At 45.2% G+C, this 13,338-nt stretch overlaps 1 protein-coding gene across 6 annotated transcripts in view; it reads right to left on the minus strand.

Moving 5' to 3' along the window:
- KSR1 (kinase suppressor of ras 1) overlaps positions 1–13,338 on the minus strand; it is a 179,094-nt gene that overhangs the window by 58,749 nt on the left and 107,007 nt on the right. Inside the window, exon 1 of one of the 6 annotated variants that reach the window (XM_043480220.1) lies at positions 4,469–4,612. The exons of the other annotated variants lie outside the window; for them this stretch is intronic. Coding sequence (XP_043336155.1) covers positions 4,469–4,483 — 15 coding nt within the window. The 5' untranslated portion in view covers positions 4,484–4,612. Of the gene's footprint in view, positions 1–4,468; positions 4,613–13,338 lie in introns of those variants that run through there. 6 annotated transcript variants of the gene reach the window in all.

Here is a 13,338-nt window from a genome sequence, read left to right on the forward strand (position 1 = left end):
AGTGAGTGCGTGCTTGTGCATGCTTCTTCTGTCAGCAGGGTAGTCTTTCCTCCAAGACACATTTTCCAAGTGCAGATGGCCTTGATCCTTCAGCTCACCATCTTTCGGCCAAAGGGCTGAACCTATGGCCTAATTTTGGCCAATGGGAGTTCTCTGTCTTACAAGCTCTGTGATTGGTTCTGATGTGAGCACATGACTAAAGCCAAGCCAATCAGAGCCTTCCCTGGGATTTTTCACCCACAGTTCTAGGGTAAGAAGCTCTTAATAGGCAATACTGCTAACTCTGCTGAAAAAAAGTGAGGCATAGGTCCTGGTGCCTTTCAAGCCTGCCACGTGGAGTGGGCCTGTCTGAGAAGTGTGCTCTAAAGGCATCATCTGGGCTTCTGCATCCAGACTTCCCTGGACTTTTATTACCTAAGCTGATAAAAGACTGTTTTCTTTAAGCCAACTTGTATTGGAACTTGGCTACAGAAAAGTTTTAACTAGTTGTAGGAGAACATAATAGCTTTTACTTAGTAAGGGTTTACTATGTGCCCTGGTACCATGTCATTCTCCACTTATTTATCCATCCATCCATCCACCCATAATCAACAGACAACTACTGTATAGCAAGGGTGGGCCAGGCACCTTACTCAGCACAGAGGATACAGCAGCGAACAAAATATATAGTCTCTTTCCTTAGGGAGCTTATATTCTATCAAGAAACAATAAAAAAAACAAATTCAAAAATAACTAAAATACGTAATCGAGATTGATGAATAAGTGCCAAAAGGAAATAGCATACTGAGACAGTGGTGGCTATGGGGGTGGGGGGCGTGTGCATCTAATTTTAGACGGGATAGCTTCTCTGAAGAGCTGACTTCTAAGCTCCCATCAGAGGACGAGAAGGTGCTAGCCATGACAGTGTAGAAACTTCCAAACAGAGGAAACAGAATACACAGAGGCCCCGGGCTACGACAGGAAACAACCTGACCTGTCCTAACATGAGGGGAAGGGTGAGAAGGGGCAGGAGGAGACACAGAAGGAGGCAGATGCCAATACTCCAGAGCCTTGAAGGTCATGGTGAGGGGTCTGGATTGTATGCTGAGTGCAACAAGACACCAGTGAAGCACCGTACTCCGAAAAGTGAGGGGGTCAGATTGAGGCTTTAAGAAGAATCACGTGGGAATTCCCTGATGGTCCAGTGGTTAAGACTCCGCCTTCCAATGCAAAGGACATAGGTTTGATCCCTGGTTGGGGAACTAAGATCTCAAATGCCACAGGGAAACTAAGCCCTCAAGATGCAACACAACTCAAGGTGGTGAGCCCGTGCACCCCAACTAGAGAGAAGCCTGAGCTCTGCAGTGAAGAGCATGCATGTTCCAGACCCAACACAGCCGAATAATAAATAAACAAATATTTTAAAAAGAAGACAAAGGTCCGTATAGTCAAAGCTATGGTTTTTCCAGTAGTCGTGTATGGATATGAGAGTTGGATCATAAAGAAGGCTGAGCCTCAAAGAAGTAACACTTTCGAATTGTGGTGCTGGAGAAGACTCTTGAGAGTCCCTTGGACAGCAAAGCGATCAAACCAGTCAATCCTAAAGGAAATCAACCCTGACTATTTATGGGAAGGACTGATGCTAAAGCTGAAGCTCTAATACTTTGGCCAACTGATGCAAAGAGTCGACTCACTGAAAAAAGACCTCGATGCTGGGAAAGATTGAAGGCAAAAGTAGAAGTGGATGAGACAGATAAATAGCATCACCGACTCAATGGACATGAATTTGAGCAAACTCCGGGAGATAGTGAAGGACAGAGGAGCCTGGCGTGTTGCAGTCCATGGGGTCACAAAGAATCAGACATGACTTAGTGACTGAACAACAACAACAAAAAGACGACAAAGAAAAATCACTCTTGCCTCGCGAACAATGAAAGGGAGGGAAGGGCAAGACTGATACAAACAGCAATGCAGGTGTTAATGCACAAGTCCAGGAAGTAGCTAGGACTAGGGAGGTGGCCATGGTGAAAAAGAGACATAGATGGATTGGGGATATATATTTGGAAATAGAGCTAGTAGGATTTGCTAGTCAACTGAATGTCAAGGTGGAGGAAGCAGAAGGAATCAGAAATGACTCCTCAGTTTCTAGTTAGAGCAGCCGACAGACTAGTAACAGGCTCAGAAAGGTAAGATCCAAGATTACACCATTGGCAAGTGGCAAAGTGAAGCTTGTGTCTGCCTCCCAGCACCACGGCTAGGCTGTCTAATTCCAGGGGTCATGCCCTTAAGCAATCTTGCTTTCTAATCTTGCTGCCTGCTCAAAGGCACAGAGCTGGAAGCAGGAGCCACTGAAACTTACATGCTGATTTTTTTTTTTTTAAAGGAAGAGCAATGAGAGAAGAGACTTTTTCTTTAAGATAATTAGAACAGTGTGGTATTGACACCAGAATTTCCCATTATCTAGCTGGGCAGATCTGTTCCAGAGCAATCTTGCCTTGGAGGCAGTCCCCAGAGAAGGAAGGCCGACAGCTCAGGAGCCAGTGGCCCCAGAGGAAGCGACAGGCACACGGTCTTGCTCAAGTCTGCCTGTTGCCGATGGAAACCAAGAGCAGTTCAGGAACCCCAGGCCTCAGCAGCCCCCAAAGACCTCCCCCAAGACCCCTGCAACTCAACTTTCACTAGCTCAGATCAGAGAGTTCCTGAGACTGAAGAGACCAAAACTCTTGGATAATCTCATCTTCAGTCATTCATTGAGAACACTTCCTACATGCCAGGCACTGGAGACAGAGCAATGAACAAGAGACCAGGTCCCTACAAACATGGTACTGCCAGTCTCGTCGGGTTTTTTTTTTGTTTTTTGTTTTTTGTTTTGACTTGGCAGCCCAGAAATCTAAAAGATTGAGGAAATGGGCTCACTGTAAAAACTGCCCAACCAATATGGGCTGAGCAGAGCAGTCATCTCATGATTTTTCAGATATCCAGGAACCAGGAGTACCTCCTCACTCAAAGCTTAAAAGAGGGCACTTTGGCTCACGATCAGAGAAATAAATCACTTCATCCATCGGAGAGGGTGATGTCTGCAAGTCTTGTAAGGACAGGAACTCATGGGCAGTGCCTAGAACAGGACCTGACTCACAACAGGAGGTAAGTGTGTGTTCACTGGGTGAGCGCATGCGTGGACCAACAGGCGAAAACATGAGCAGGCATCCTCTGCCCTGCATCCTGCCATGTTTCATCCTTTCCTCCCTGGGGACCCATCACCGTGGTTATTTGGAAATGAGTACATCCCACCACCCTGTAAGCCCCTCAGGGCAGACTGCACTTTGTTCATCAAGGAATCCCCTGTAGTAATGAATCTGGGTACCTGCCACAAGGTAAGTGATCATCAGATGTCGAACAGGCAACTGGAAAGGAGAGAAAGAAGGAGATTGAGGAAAGGAAGAACCATAGAGGGATGAAAGAAGAGAAAGGAAGAGTGGGGAAGGGGAGAAAGGGAGGCTGGCAAAAAAGAGAAAAGAAAGAGACTGAGAGAGAGGAAGAGGGTAGGGGGGAGCAGGAAGGGGAGTGGAGACGGAGGAAGACTGGAAGAAATAAAGATCAATTCAACCACGCAACTACATACAGTAGTCCCCCCAGGCTGGGCTATTCTGGGTCAGACGTCAGAGGACAAAGATCTGTCAGGGGAAGGAAGCCAGGCTTTGGAGTCACAAGAATGTGAGTTTGAATCCTGACTCGGTTATCCGCCTGCTGTGTGACGCTAACATGTCACTCAACGTCTCTGAGCCTCAGTTTGCCCAGCTATAAAGTAGGGATCCTAGTGTTTCCCCCAACCCCCATCCCAGGGATTAAAGAGGCTGGTGTCTATAAAATGCTCCCTTACAGTTTGCCCTCTTCCTTCTAAATCTGGCTTCAGGTCTTCTCCTGACTGGCTGGGTGATGCCCACAGGCCAGTCCGCTGGCCAAGGCTCCACTTGTCAGCCATGCTGAGCTGGTACCGAGATCAGTGCCCTAGATCTCAACTCTCCTGTATGGAGGCAGCCCTGGGCCCGTAGGACCGACAGCCGGCCCAGATCCCTGCCGGCGGCCGGGTGAGGGTGTGGGCCACATTCCAAGGATGCTCCCAGATGCCAAGGCAGTCAGGATGGCGGGGACTCGGGCTTCCAGAGGGAGAGGGTAGGGACGGGAAGAGGGCGGGAGGAGAGGCTAGGAGCGAGTGTGGCAGGATTCACGTCTATTAAAGCTGAACCCAGGAGTCAAATACCCACTCACTCTTCTGGTCTAACCTTCCACAGCCTCCCGCTCCACACGGCCTACCTCCTGGGGCCCAGGGAGCTGCAGCCACTCCCAGCCAGTGGGAAGCCAAGATGGTAGCAGAAGTCAGGCAGCTTTCTTCTCCATCCCCAAGAGAAGACCTGACTTTACACACGGGGATACAAGGAAAGAGGGAAGAGAAACCTGTCCAGCGGGAGATACCACATAAACCCCTTACCGGACCCGCCTGCATCTTCAATTCTGAACACGCCACCAGCAAGAGCTTATTCAAGGAGCCTGTGGACCGTGGCTGCAGCCCTGGAATCCAGCCTCTGCATCCCCCACGCTCCCTGCTAGCACTGGTCCCAGCCAGCGCTTGCCACTTCCTTTAACAACTTCCAACAGGGAAATTGCCAAAGGGGGAAAAAAAAATGGCTCCATGCCAGCAGGCTGTGAAATCACTTCCCCAGCTGCAGCCAGAACATGAAGCTGTGATTTGTCGTTTTTAACCTGTAGATGAGGAAGAGGGTGGGAGGAGGGCGGAAATAATCACAGCGTGTGACTCTAGATGCCCAGAGAAGGGCCCCTGCCTCTACACTCACTCGCCTGCCCACTCCCTCATCTTAACGACCCCCAACCATCCAGATCTGCTCAGGGCGGGCACTCCTACTCCTCACCAGTCAGGGGCACAATCTCACCTTCCACCCATCCCCCTGATGAACCCAGCCTTCTCACTAGGAGGAGTTCTGTGTGTGTGTATCAGTCGCTCAGTTGTGTCTGACTCTTTGCAACCCCATGGACTTCAGCCCACCAGGCTCCTCTGTCCATGGGATTCTCCCGGCAAGAATACCAGAATGGGTGGCCATGCCCTCCTCCAGGGGATCTTCCTGACCCAGGGATCGAACCCACGTCTCCCTCATTGTGGGCAGATTTTTTACCATCTGAGCCACCAGGGAAACCCAACTACCAAGGAAGTCCAGGAGATCTACTTGTCTTCGAACAACCCTAAAGTTCTCTCTCTTCCTCTCTCACATATACACCCTTCCATGATCTCCAGGTAAAAACCCCAACCCTTACATTCCACTCATGGAGGTTCCCATGAACCAACCCTGTTTCCTCACCGATTCCTTCCAGATCTTTGCAAATTCTTCCTGGCAAGGACAGCACAGGTCTGTCAACCCCAAGATCTTTGCAGTTTCTGTTCCCTTCCTGACAGTCTAGCTGCCCGCTAGCACCTACGGTGAGTTTGCCCACCGGCTCCCATGGGCCCCAGGCTGGCTTCCATCCGAGCACTCAGTATTGGCTGTTGACCATGCCTCTCCCCAGCCTGGGAGCTCCTGGCCCTGGGGAGAGAGCGATCAGAGTCCCGGCTACCAGCACAGAACCCAGACCCGCACTGCCGCATCACAGCAACAGCCAAGTAGCTATTTACATGAAAATCTAACATGACGGGGCTTCCCTGGTGGCTCAAACGGTAAAGAATCTGCCTACAATGCGGGAGATTCAGGTTCGATCCCTGGGTCAGGAAGATTCCCCAGAGAAGGGAATGGCAACCCACTCCAGTATTCTTGCCCGGAGAATTCCATGGACAGAGGAGCTGGCGGGCTACAGTCCATGGGATCGCAAAAAACAGACATGACTGAGCGACTTACATACATACCGACATGATAGAATAAAATTTAAATTACAGTTTTTCAATTGCACTATACATATTTCAAGTGCTCCCTGGCCACGTGTGGCTGGTGGTTACCACGGTACATAGGGCAGAATAGAATGCTTTTAGCATCACAGAAAGTTCTGTTGGATGGCGTCACTCTGGACAAAGGTGTGATGGTTGGGTGAATAGATGACGGCCTCTCCAGAGCTGCCTGTCTTCAGCATCTGAGGAGAAGGGGTCAGGGTTCACACAGGTCAGAAGGGCCCGCAGCAGGCTCTGGAGCCGGAGAGGGCTGGGGTGTGTCCCTGGTGGGAAAAGAAGGGAGAGTGCAGAGTCCCTTCGTCCACACCAGGACCCCAGAGGAGCCACACTGCCCTGCGGCCACTTCCATGTCCAGACCCTCTCTTCATCCAGCAGAAAGGCGTTCTTTCCTGGAGACTGTATAACCACAAACTGGTGACCGCAATCTTAAAGACAAAGCTGAAATGATGTTCAGATAACTCTAGAAGGACAAACGGCTTCCCAGGTGGCAGTAATGGAAAAGAACCTGTCTGCCAATGCAGGAGACCTAAGAGATGTGGGTTCAGTCCCTGAATAAGGAAGAGTCCCCTGGAGGAGGGCAGGGCAACCCACTCCATAGTCTTGCCTGGAGAATCCCATGGACAGAGGAGCCTGGCGGGCTGTGGTCCATAGGCAAAGAGTTGGACACGCTGAAGTGACTAAGCACACATCCATGGAGAGGAAGCCCGGGAAGGAGATTTTGAAAAGGAAGGAGGAGGAGGAGCCAAGATGGCGGAGGAGTAGGACGGGGAGACCACTTTCTCTCCTACAAATTCATCAAAAGAATAACTGAATGCAGAGCAAACCTCACAAAACAACTTCTGATCGCTAGCTGAGGTCATCAGGCGCCCAGAAAAGCAGACCATTGTCTTCGAAAGGAGGTAGGACAAAATATAAAGGATAAAAAGTGAGACAAAAGAGCTAAGGACGGAGACCCGTCCCGGGAAGGGAGTCTTAGGCGGCCTTGCTTGGGCTAGGGTCCGGGCCTGAGTGCCCTGAGGACAATCGGAGGGAGCTTCTGTGAGGTGCCAACTTGAACTGTGGGAGACCAAAAGAGAGAGAGTAAATTAACCGGCCGAACACACTGCCGGCCGTTCGCAGAACAAAGGGACGGAGAAAGTCCCAGAGAAGAGCTCGCAGGCTGCGGACCGGCCCAGCCCCGCCGGAGGCAGGAGGCAGGGGGGAGGGGAAGGTCGCGGCGAGACACAGGGCGCAGGCACCCGACCGGCGCGGGCGGGGACTGGGGCTGGGGACGCAGAGGGCGGAAGGCGCGCGCACCCGACTGGCGCCAGCGGAAACTGAGACTGGGTCCGCGGAAGGGAGTGAGTGCGCCACACCTGGGGATAGTGCGCCCATCAAGCCCCTCGCTGCCTGGACCGCTCTGACGGGGAAGGCACAGAGAGCAGGCGCAGCTTTTCCTTCCGCGCTTTTGTGTAACACCCGAGGGCTGGAACCTAGCGCAGCGCGGGGCGCGCTCCATATAGAACAGCCGGGAGCCTGAGCAGCGCAGACGGAGAAAGCAGCGTCAGCCCCTCCCGGCAGCGCCAGCCCGCCCCCGCAGGGCCAGCCCCTCCCCGCAGCGTCAGCCCCGCCCCGCAGCGCCAGCCCCTCCCCGCAGCGTCAGCCCCTCCCAGCAGCGCAACGGAACTAGCTACTGAATAAGAGTCCACCTCCGCCCGCCTGTGTCAGGGCGGAAATGAGGGTCTGAAGAGACCGGCAAACAGAAGCCAAATAAACAAAGGGAACCGCTTCAGAAGGGACTGGTGCAACAGATTAAAATCCCTCTAGAAAACACCGACTTCACTGGAAGGGCCCTGTAGATATCGAGAAGTGTAAGCTGGAACGAGGAGCTATCTGAAACTGAGCCGAACCCACACTGACCGCAGCAGCTCCAGAGAAACTCCTAGATATATTTTTACTTTTTTTTTTCTAAGTAAGGAAAAAAAAAAATTTTTTTTTTCTTTTTATATTTTTTCTTTTTTATTTTTTCTCTTTTATTTTCCTTTAAAATTCCCTATTACTCCCCCATTACTCCTTAACTTTCATTTACATAGATTTTTACGATTTTTTTAATTAGGGGGAAAAAAAAAAAATTTTTTTTTTTTCTTTTTTTTTGTTTGTTCTTTCTTTTTTTTCTTTTTCTTTTTTTTCTTTTTTCTTCTTTTTTTTCTTTCCGTTTTCTCTTTTATTTTCTATTTTTCTTTTTCTCTTATTTCTTTTAAAGTCCTCTAGTACTCCTCTACTACTCTTCATTTTCATTTTCACTACACTATAACCTTACCAAAAAAAAAAAAAGAGAAGCCCTATCTTTAAACCGAAGATTATTCTCTCCCAATCTTGACTCTCTGTTTTCTACCTCAGAACACCTCTATTTCCTCCTTTCCCCTTCTCTTCCCAATCCAATTCTGTGAATCCTTGTAGGTGTCTGAGATACGGAGAACACTCTGGGAACAGACAGCTGCGTAGATCTGTCTCTCTCCTCTTGAGTCCCCCTTTTTCTCCTCCTGCTCATCTCTATCTCCCTCCTCCCTTTTCTCCTGTTCATGTAACTCTGTGAACCTCTCTGGGTGTCCCTAACAGGGGAGAATCTTTTCGCCATTAACCTAGAAGTTTTATTATCAGTGCTGTATAGTTGGAGAAGTCCTGAGACTACAGGAAGAATAAAACTGAAATCCAGAGGCAGGAAACTTAAGCCCAAAACCTGAGAACACCAGAAAACTCCTGACTACATGGAACTTTAAGCAATAAATGACCTTCCAAAAGCCTCCATACCTACACTGAAACCAACCACCACCCAAGAGCCAGTAAGTTTTAGAGCAAGACATACCACGCAAATTCTCCAGCAACACAGGAACATAGCCCCGAATGTCAACATACAGGCTGCCCAAGGTGACACCTAACACATAGACCCATCTCAAAACTTATTACTGGGCACTCCATTGCTCTCCAAAAAGAAGAAATCAAGTTCCACGCACCAGTACACTGACGCAAGCTTCCCTAACCGGGAAACCTTGACAAGCCAATCGTCTAACCCCACCCACTGGGTAAATCCTCCACAATAAAAAGGAACCACAGACCTCCAGAATACAGAAAGTCCACTCCAGACACAGCAATCTAAACAAGATGAAAAGGCAAAGAAATACCCAACAGGTAAAGGAACATGAAAAATGCCCACCAAGTCAAACAAAAGAGGAGGAGATAGGGAATCTACCTGAAAAAGAATTTAGAATAATGATAATAAAAATGATCCAAAATCTTGAAAACAAAATGGAGTTACAGATAAATAGCCTGGAGACAAAGATTGAAAAGATACAAGAATTGTTTAATAAGACCTAGAAGAAATAAAAAAGAGTCAATTAAAAATGAATAATGCAATGAATGAGATCAAAAACACTTTGGAGGGAACCAAGAGTAGAATAACGGAGGCAGAAGATAGGATAAGTGAGGTAGAAGATAAAATGGTGGAAATAAATGAAGCAGAGAGGAAAAAAGAAAAAAGGATCAAAAGAAATGAGGACAACCTCAGGGACCTCTGGGACACTGTGAAACGCCCCAACATTCGAATCATTAGGAGTTCCAGAAGAAGAAGACGAAAAAAGAAAAGGCCATGAGAAATTATAATATCTCGAGGAGAATAATTCGCTGAAAACTTCCCTAAACATGGGAAGGAAATAGCGCACTCAAGTCCATCAAAGAAACCAGAGAGTCCAAACAGGATAACCACAAGGCGAAACCCCAAGACACGATATTAATCAAATTAACAAAGATAAAACACAAAGAACAAATATTAAAGGCAGCAAGGGAAAAACAACAAATAACACACAAAGGGATTCCCATAAGGATAACAGCTGATCTATCAATAGAAACCCTCCAGGCCAGAAGGGAATGGCAGGACGTACTGAAAGTAATGAAAGAGAATAACCTACAACCTAGATTACTGTATACAGCAAGGATCTCATTCAGATATGAAGGAGAATTCAAAAGCTTTACAGACAAGCAAAAGCTGAGAGAATTCAGCACCACCAAACCAGCTCTTCAACAAATGCTAAAGGATCTTCTCTAGACAGGAAACACAGAAAGGTTGTATAAATGTGAACTCAAACAACAAAGTAAATGGCAACGGGACCACACCTATCAATAATTACATTAAATGTAAATGGGTTGAATGCCCCAACCAAAAGACAAAGATTGGCTGAATGGATACAAAAACAAGACCCCCATATATGCTGTCTACAAGAGACCCACCTCAAAACAAGAGACACATACAGACTAAAAGTGAAGGGCTGGAAAAAAATATTTCATGCAAACGGAGACCAAAAGAAAGCAGGAGTCGCAATACTCATATCAGATAAAATAGACTTTCAAATAAAAGCTGTGAAAAGAGACAAAGAAGGACACTACATAATGATCAAAGGATCAATCCAAGAAGAAGATATAACAATTATAAATATATATGCACCCAACATAGGAGCACCGCAATATGTACGGCAAACACTAACGAGTATGAAAGAGGAAATTAATAGTAACACAATAATAGTGGGAGACTTTAATACCCCACTCACAACTATGGATAGATCAACTAAACAGAAAATTAACAAGGCAACACAAACTTTAAATGACACAATGGACCAGCTAGACCTAATTGATATCTATAGGACATTTCACCCCAAAACAAGCAACTTCACCTTTTTCTCAAGTGCACACGGAACCTTCTCCAGAATAGATCACATCCTGGGCCATAAATCTAGTCTTGAAAAATTCAAAAAAATTGAAATCATTCCAGTCATCTTTTCTGACCACAGTGCAGTAAGATTAGATCTCAATTACAGGAAAAAAATTGTTAAAAATTCAAACACATGGAGGCTAAATAACACACTTCTGAATAACCAACAAATCATAGAAGAAATCAAAAAAGAAATCAAAATATGTATAGAAATGGATGAAAATGAAAACACAACAACCCAAAACCTATGGGACACTGTAAAAGCAGTGCTAAGGGGAAGGTTCATAGCATTACAGGCTTACATCAAGAAACAAGAAAAAAGCCAAATAAATAACCTAACTCTACACCTAAAGCAACTAGAGAAGGAAGAAATGAAGAACCCCAGAGTTAGCAGAAGGAAAGAAATCTTAAAAATCAGGGCAGAAATAAATGCAAAAGAAACTAAAGAGACCATAGCAAAAATCAACAAAGCTAAAAGCTGGTTTTTTTTTTTTTTTTACAAAATTGACAAACCATTAGCAAGACTCATTAAGAAACAAAGAGAGAAAAACCAAATTAACAAAATTAGAAAAGAAAATGGAGAGATCACAACAGACAACACTGAAATACAAAGGATCATAAGAGACTACTACCAGCAGCTCTATGCCAATAAAATGGACAACTTGGATGAAATGGACAAATTCTTAGAAAAGTATAACTTTCCAAAACTGAACCAGGAAGAAATAGAAGATCTTAACAGACCCATCACAGGCAAGGAAATCGAAACTGTAATCAAAAATCTTCCAGCAAACAAAAGCCCAGGACCAGATGGCTTCACAGCTGAATTCTACCAAAAATTTTAGAGAGAGCTACACCTACCTTACTCAATACTCTTCCAGAAAATTGCAGAGAAGGTAAACTTCCAAACTCAATTTATGAGCCAACCATACACCTAATTCCAAAACCTGACAAAGATGCCACAAAAAAAGAAAACTACAGGCCAATATCACTGATGAACATAGATGCAAAAATCCTTAACAAAATTCTAGCAAACAGAATCCAACAACATAAAAAAAAAATCATACACCACGACCAAGTGGGCTTTATCCCAGGAATGCAAGGATTCTTCAATATCCGCAAATCAATCAATGTAATACACCACATTAACAAATTGAAAGATAAAAATCATATGATTATCTCAATAGATGCAGAGAAAGCCTTTGACAAAATTCAACACTCATTTATGATTAAAACTCTCCAAAAACCAGGAATAGAAGGAACATACCTCAACATAATAAAAGCTATATATGACAAACCCACAGCAAGCATCACCCTCAATGGTGAAAAATTGAAAGCATTTTCCCCTGAAATCAGGAACAAGACAAGGGTGGGCCCACTCTCACCACTACTGTTCAACATAGTGTTGGAAGTTTTGGCCATCAGCAATCAGAGCAGAAAAAGAAGTAAAAGGAATCCAGATAAGAAAAGAAGAAGTGAAACTCTCACTGTTTGCAGATGACATGATCCTCTACATAGAAAACCCTAAAGACTCTACGAGAAAATTACTAGAACTAATCAATGAATATAGTAAAGTTGCAGGATATAAAATTAACACACAGAAATCCCTTGCATTCCTATACACTAACAATGAGAAAACAGAAAGAGAAATTAAGGAAACAATACCATTCACCATTGCAACAAAAAGAATAAAATACTTAGGAGTATATCTACCTAAAGAAACAAAAGACCTATACATGGAAAACTATAAAACACTGATGAAAGAAATCAAAGAGGACACAAACAGATGGAGAAACATACCGTGTTCATGATTGGAAGAATCAGTATTGTCAAAATGGCTATTCTACCCAAAAGCAATCTATAGATCATGCATCCCTAATCAACTACCAACGGTATTTTTCAACAGAACTTAGACCAAATAATCTCACAATTTGTATGGAAATACAAAACACCCCGAATAGCCAAAGCAATCTTGAGAAAGAAGAATGGAACTGGAGAAATCAACCTGCCTGACTTCAGACTATACTAAAAAGCTATAGTCATCAAGACAGTATGGTACTGGCACAAAGACAGAAATATAGATCAATGGAACAAAATAGGAAGCCCAGAGATAAATCCACACACCTATGGACACCTTATATTTGACAAAGGAGGCAAGAATATACAATGGAGAAAAGACAATCTCTTTAACAAGTGGTGCTGGGAAAACTGGTCAACCACTTGTAAAAGAATGAAACTAGAACACTTTCTAACACCATACACAAAAATAAACTCAAAAATGGATTAAAGATCTAAATGTAAGACCAGAAACTATAAAACTCCTAGAGGAGAACATAGGCAAAACACTCTCCGACATAAATCACAGCAAGATCCTCTATGAACCACCTCCCAGAATATTGGAAATAAAAGCAAAAATAAACAAATGGGACCTAATGAAACTTAAAAGCTTTTGCACAACAAAGGAAACTATAAGCAAGGTGAAAAGACAGCCCTCAGATTGGGAGAAAATAATAGCAAATGAAGCAACAGAAAAAGGATTAATCTCAAAAATATACAAGCAACTCCGCAGCTCAATTCCAGAAAAATAAATGACCCAATCAAAAGTGGGCCAAGAACTAAACAGACATTTCTCCAAAGAAACATCAGATGGCTACAAACACATGAAAAGGTG

The sequence above is a fragment of the Cervus canadensis genome, chromosome 1, assembly GCF_019320065.1.
Source record: "Cervus canadensis isolate Bull #8, Minnesota chromosome 1, ASM1932006v1, whole genome shotgun sequence".
Classification (NCBI taxonomy): domain Eukaryota; kingdom Metazoa; phylum Chordata; class Mammalia; order Artiodactyla; family Cervidae; genus Cervus; species Cervus canadensis.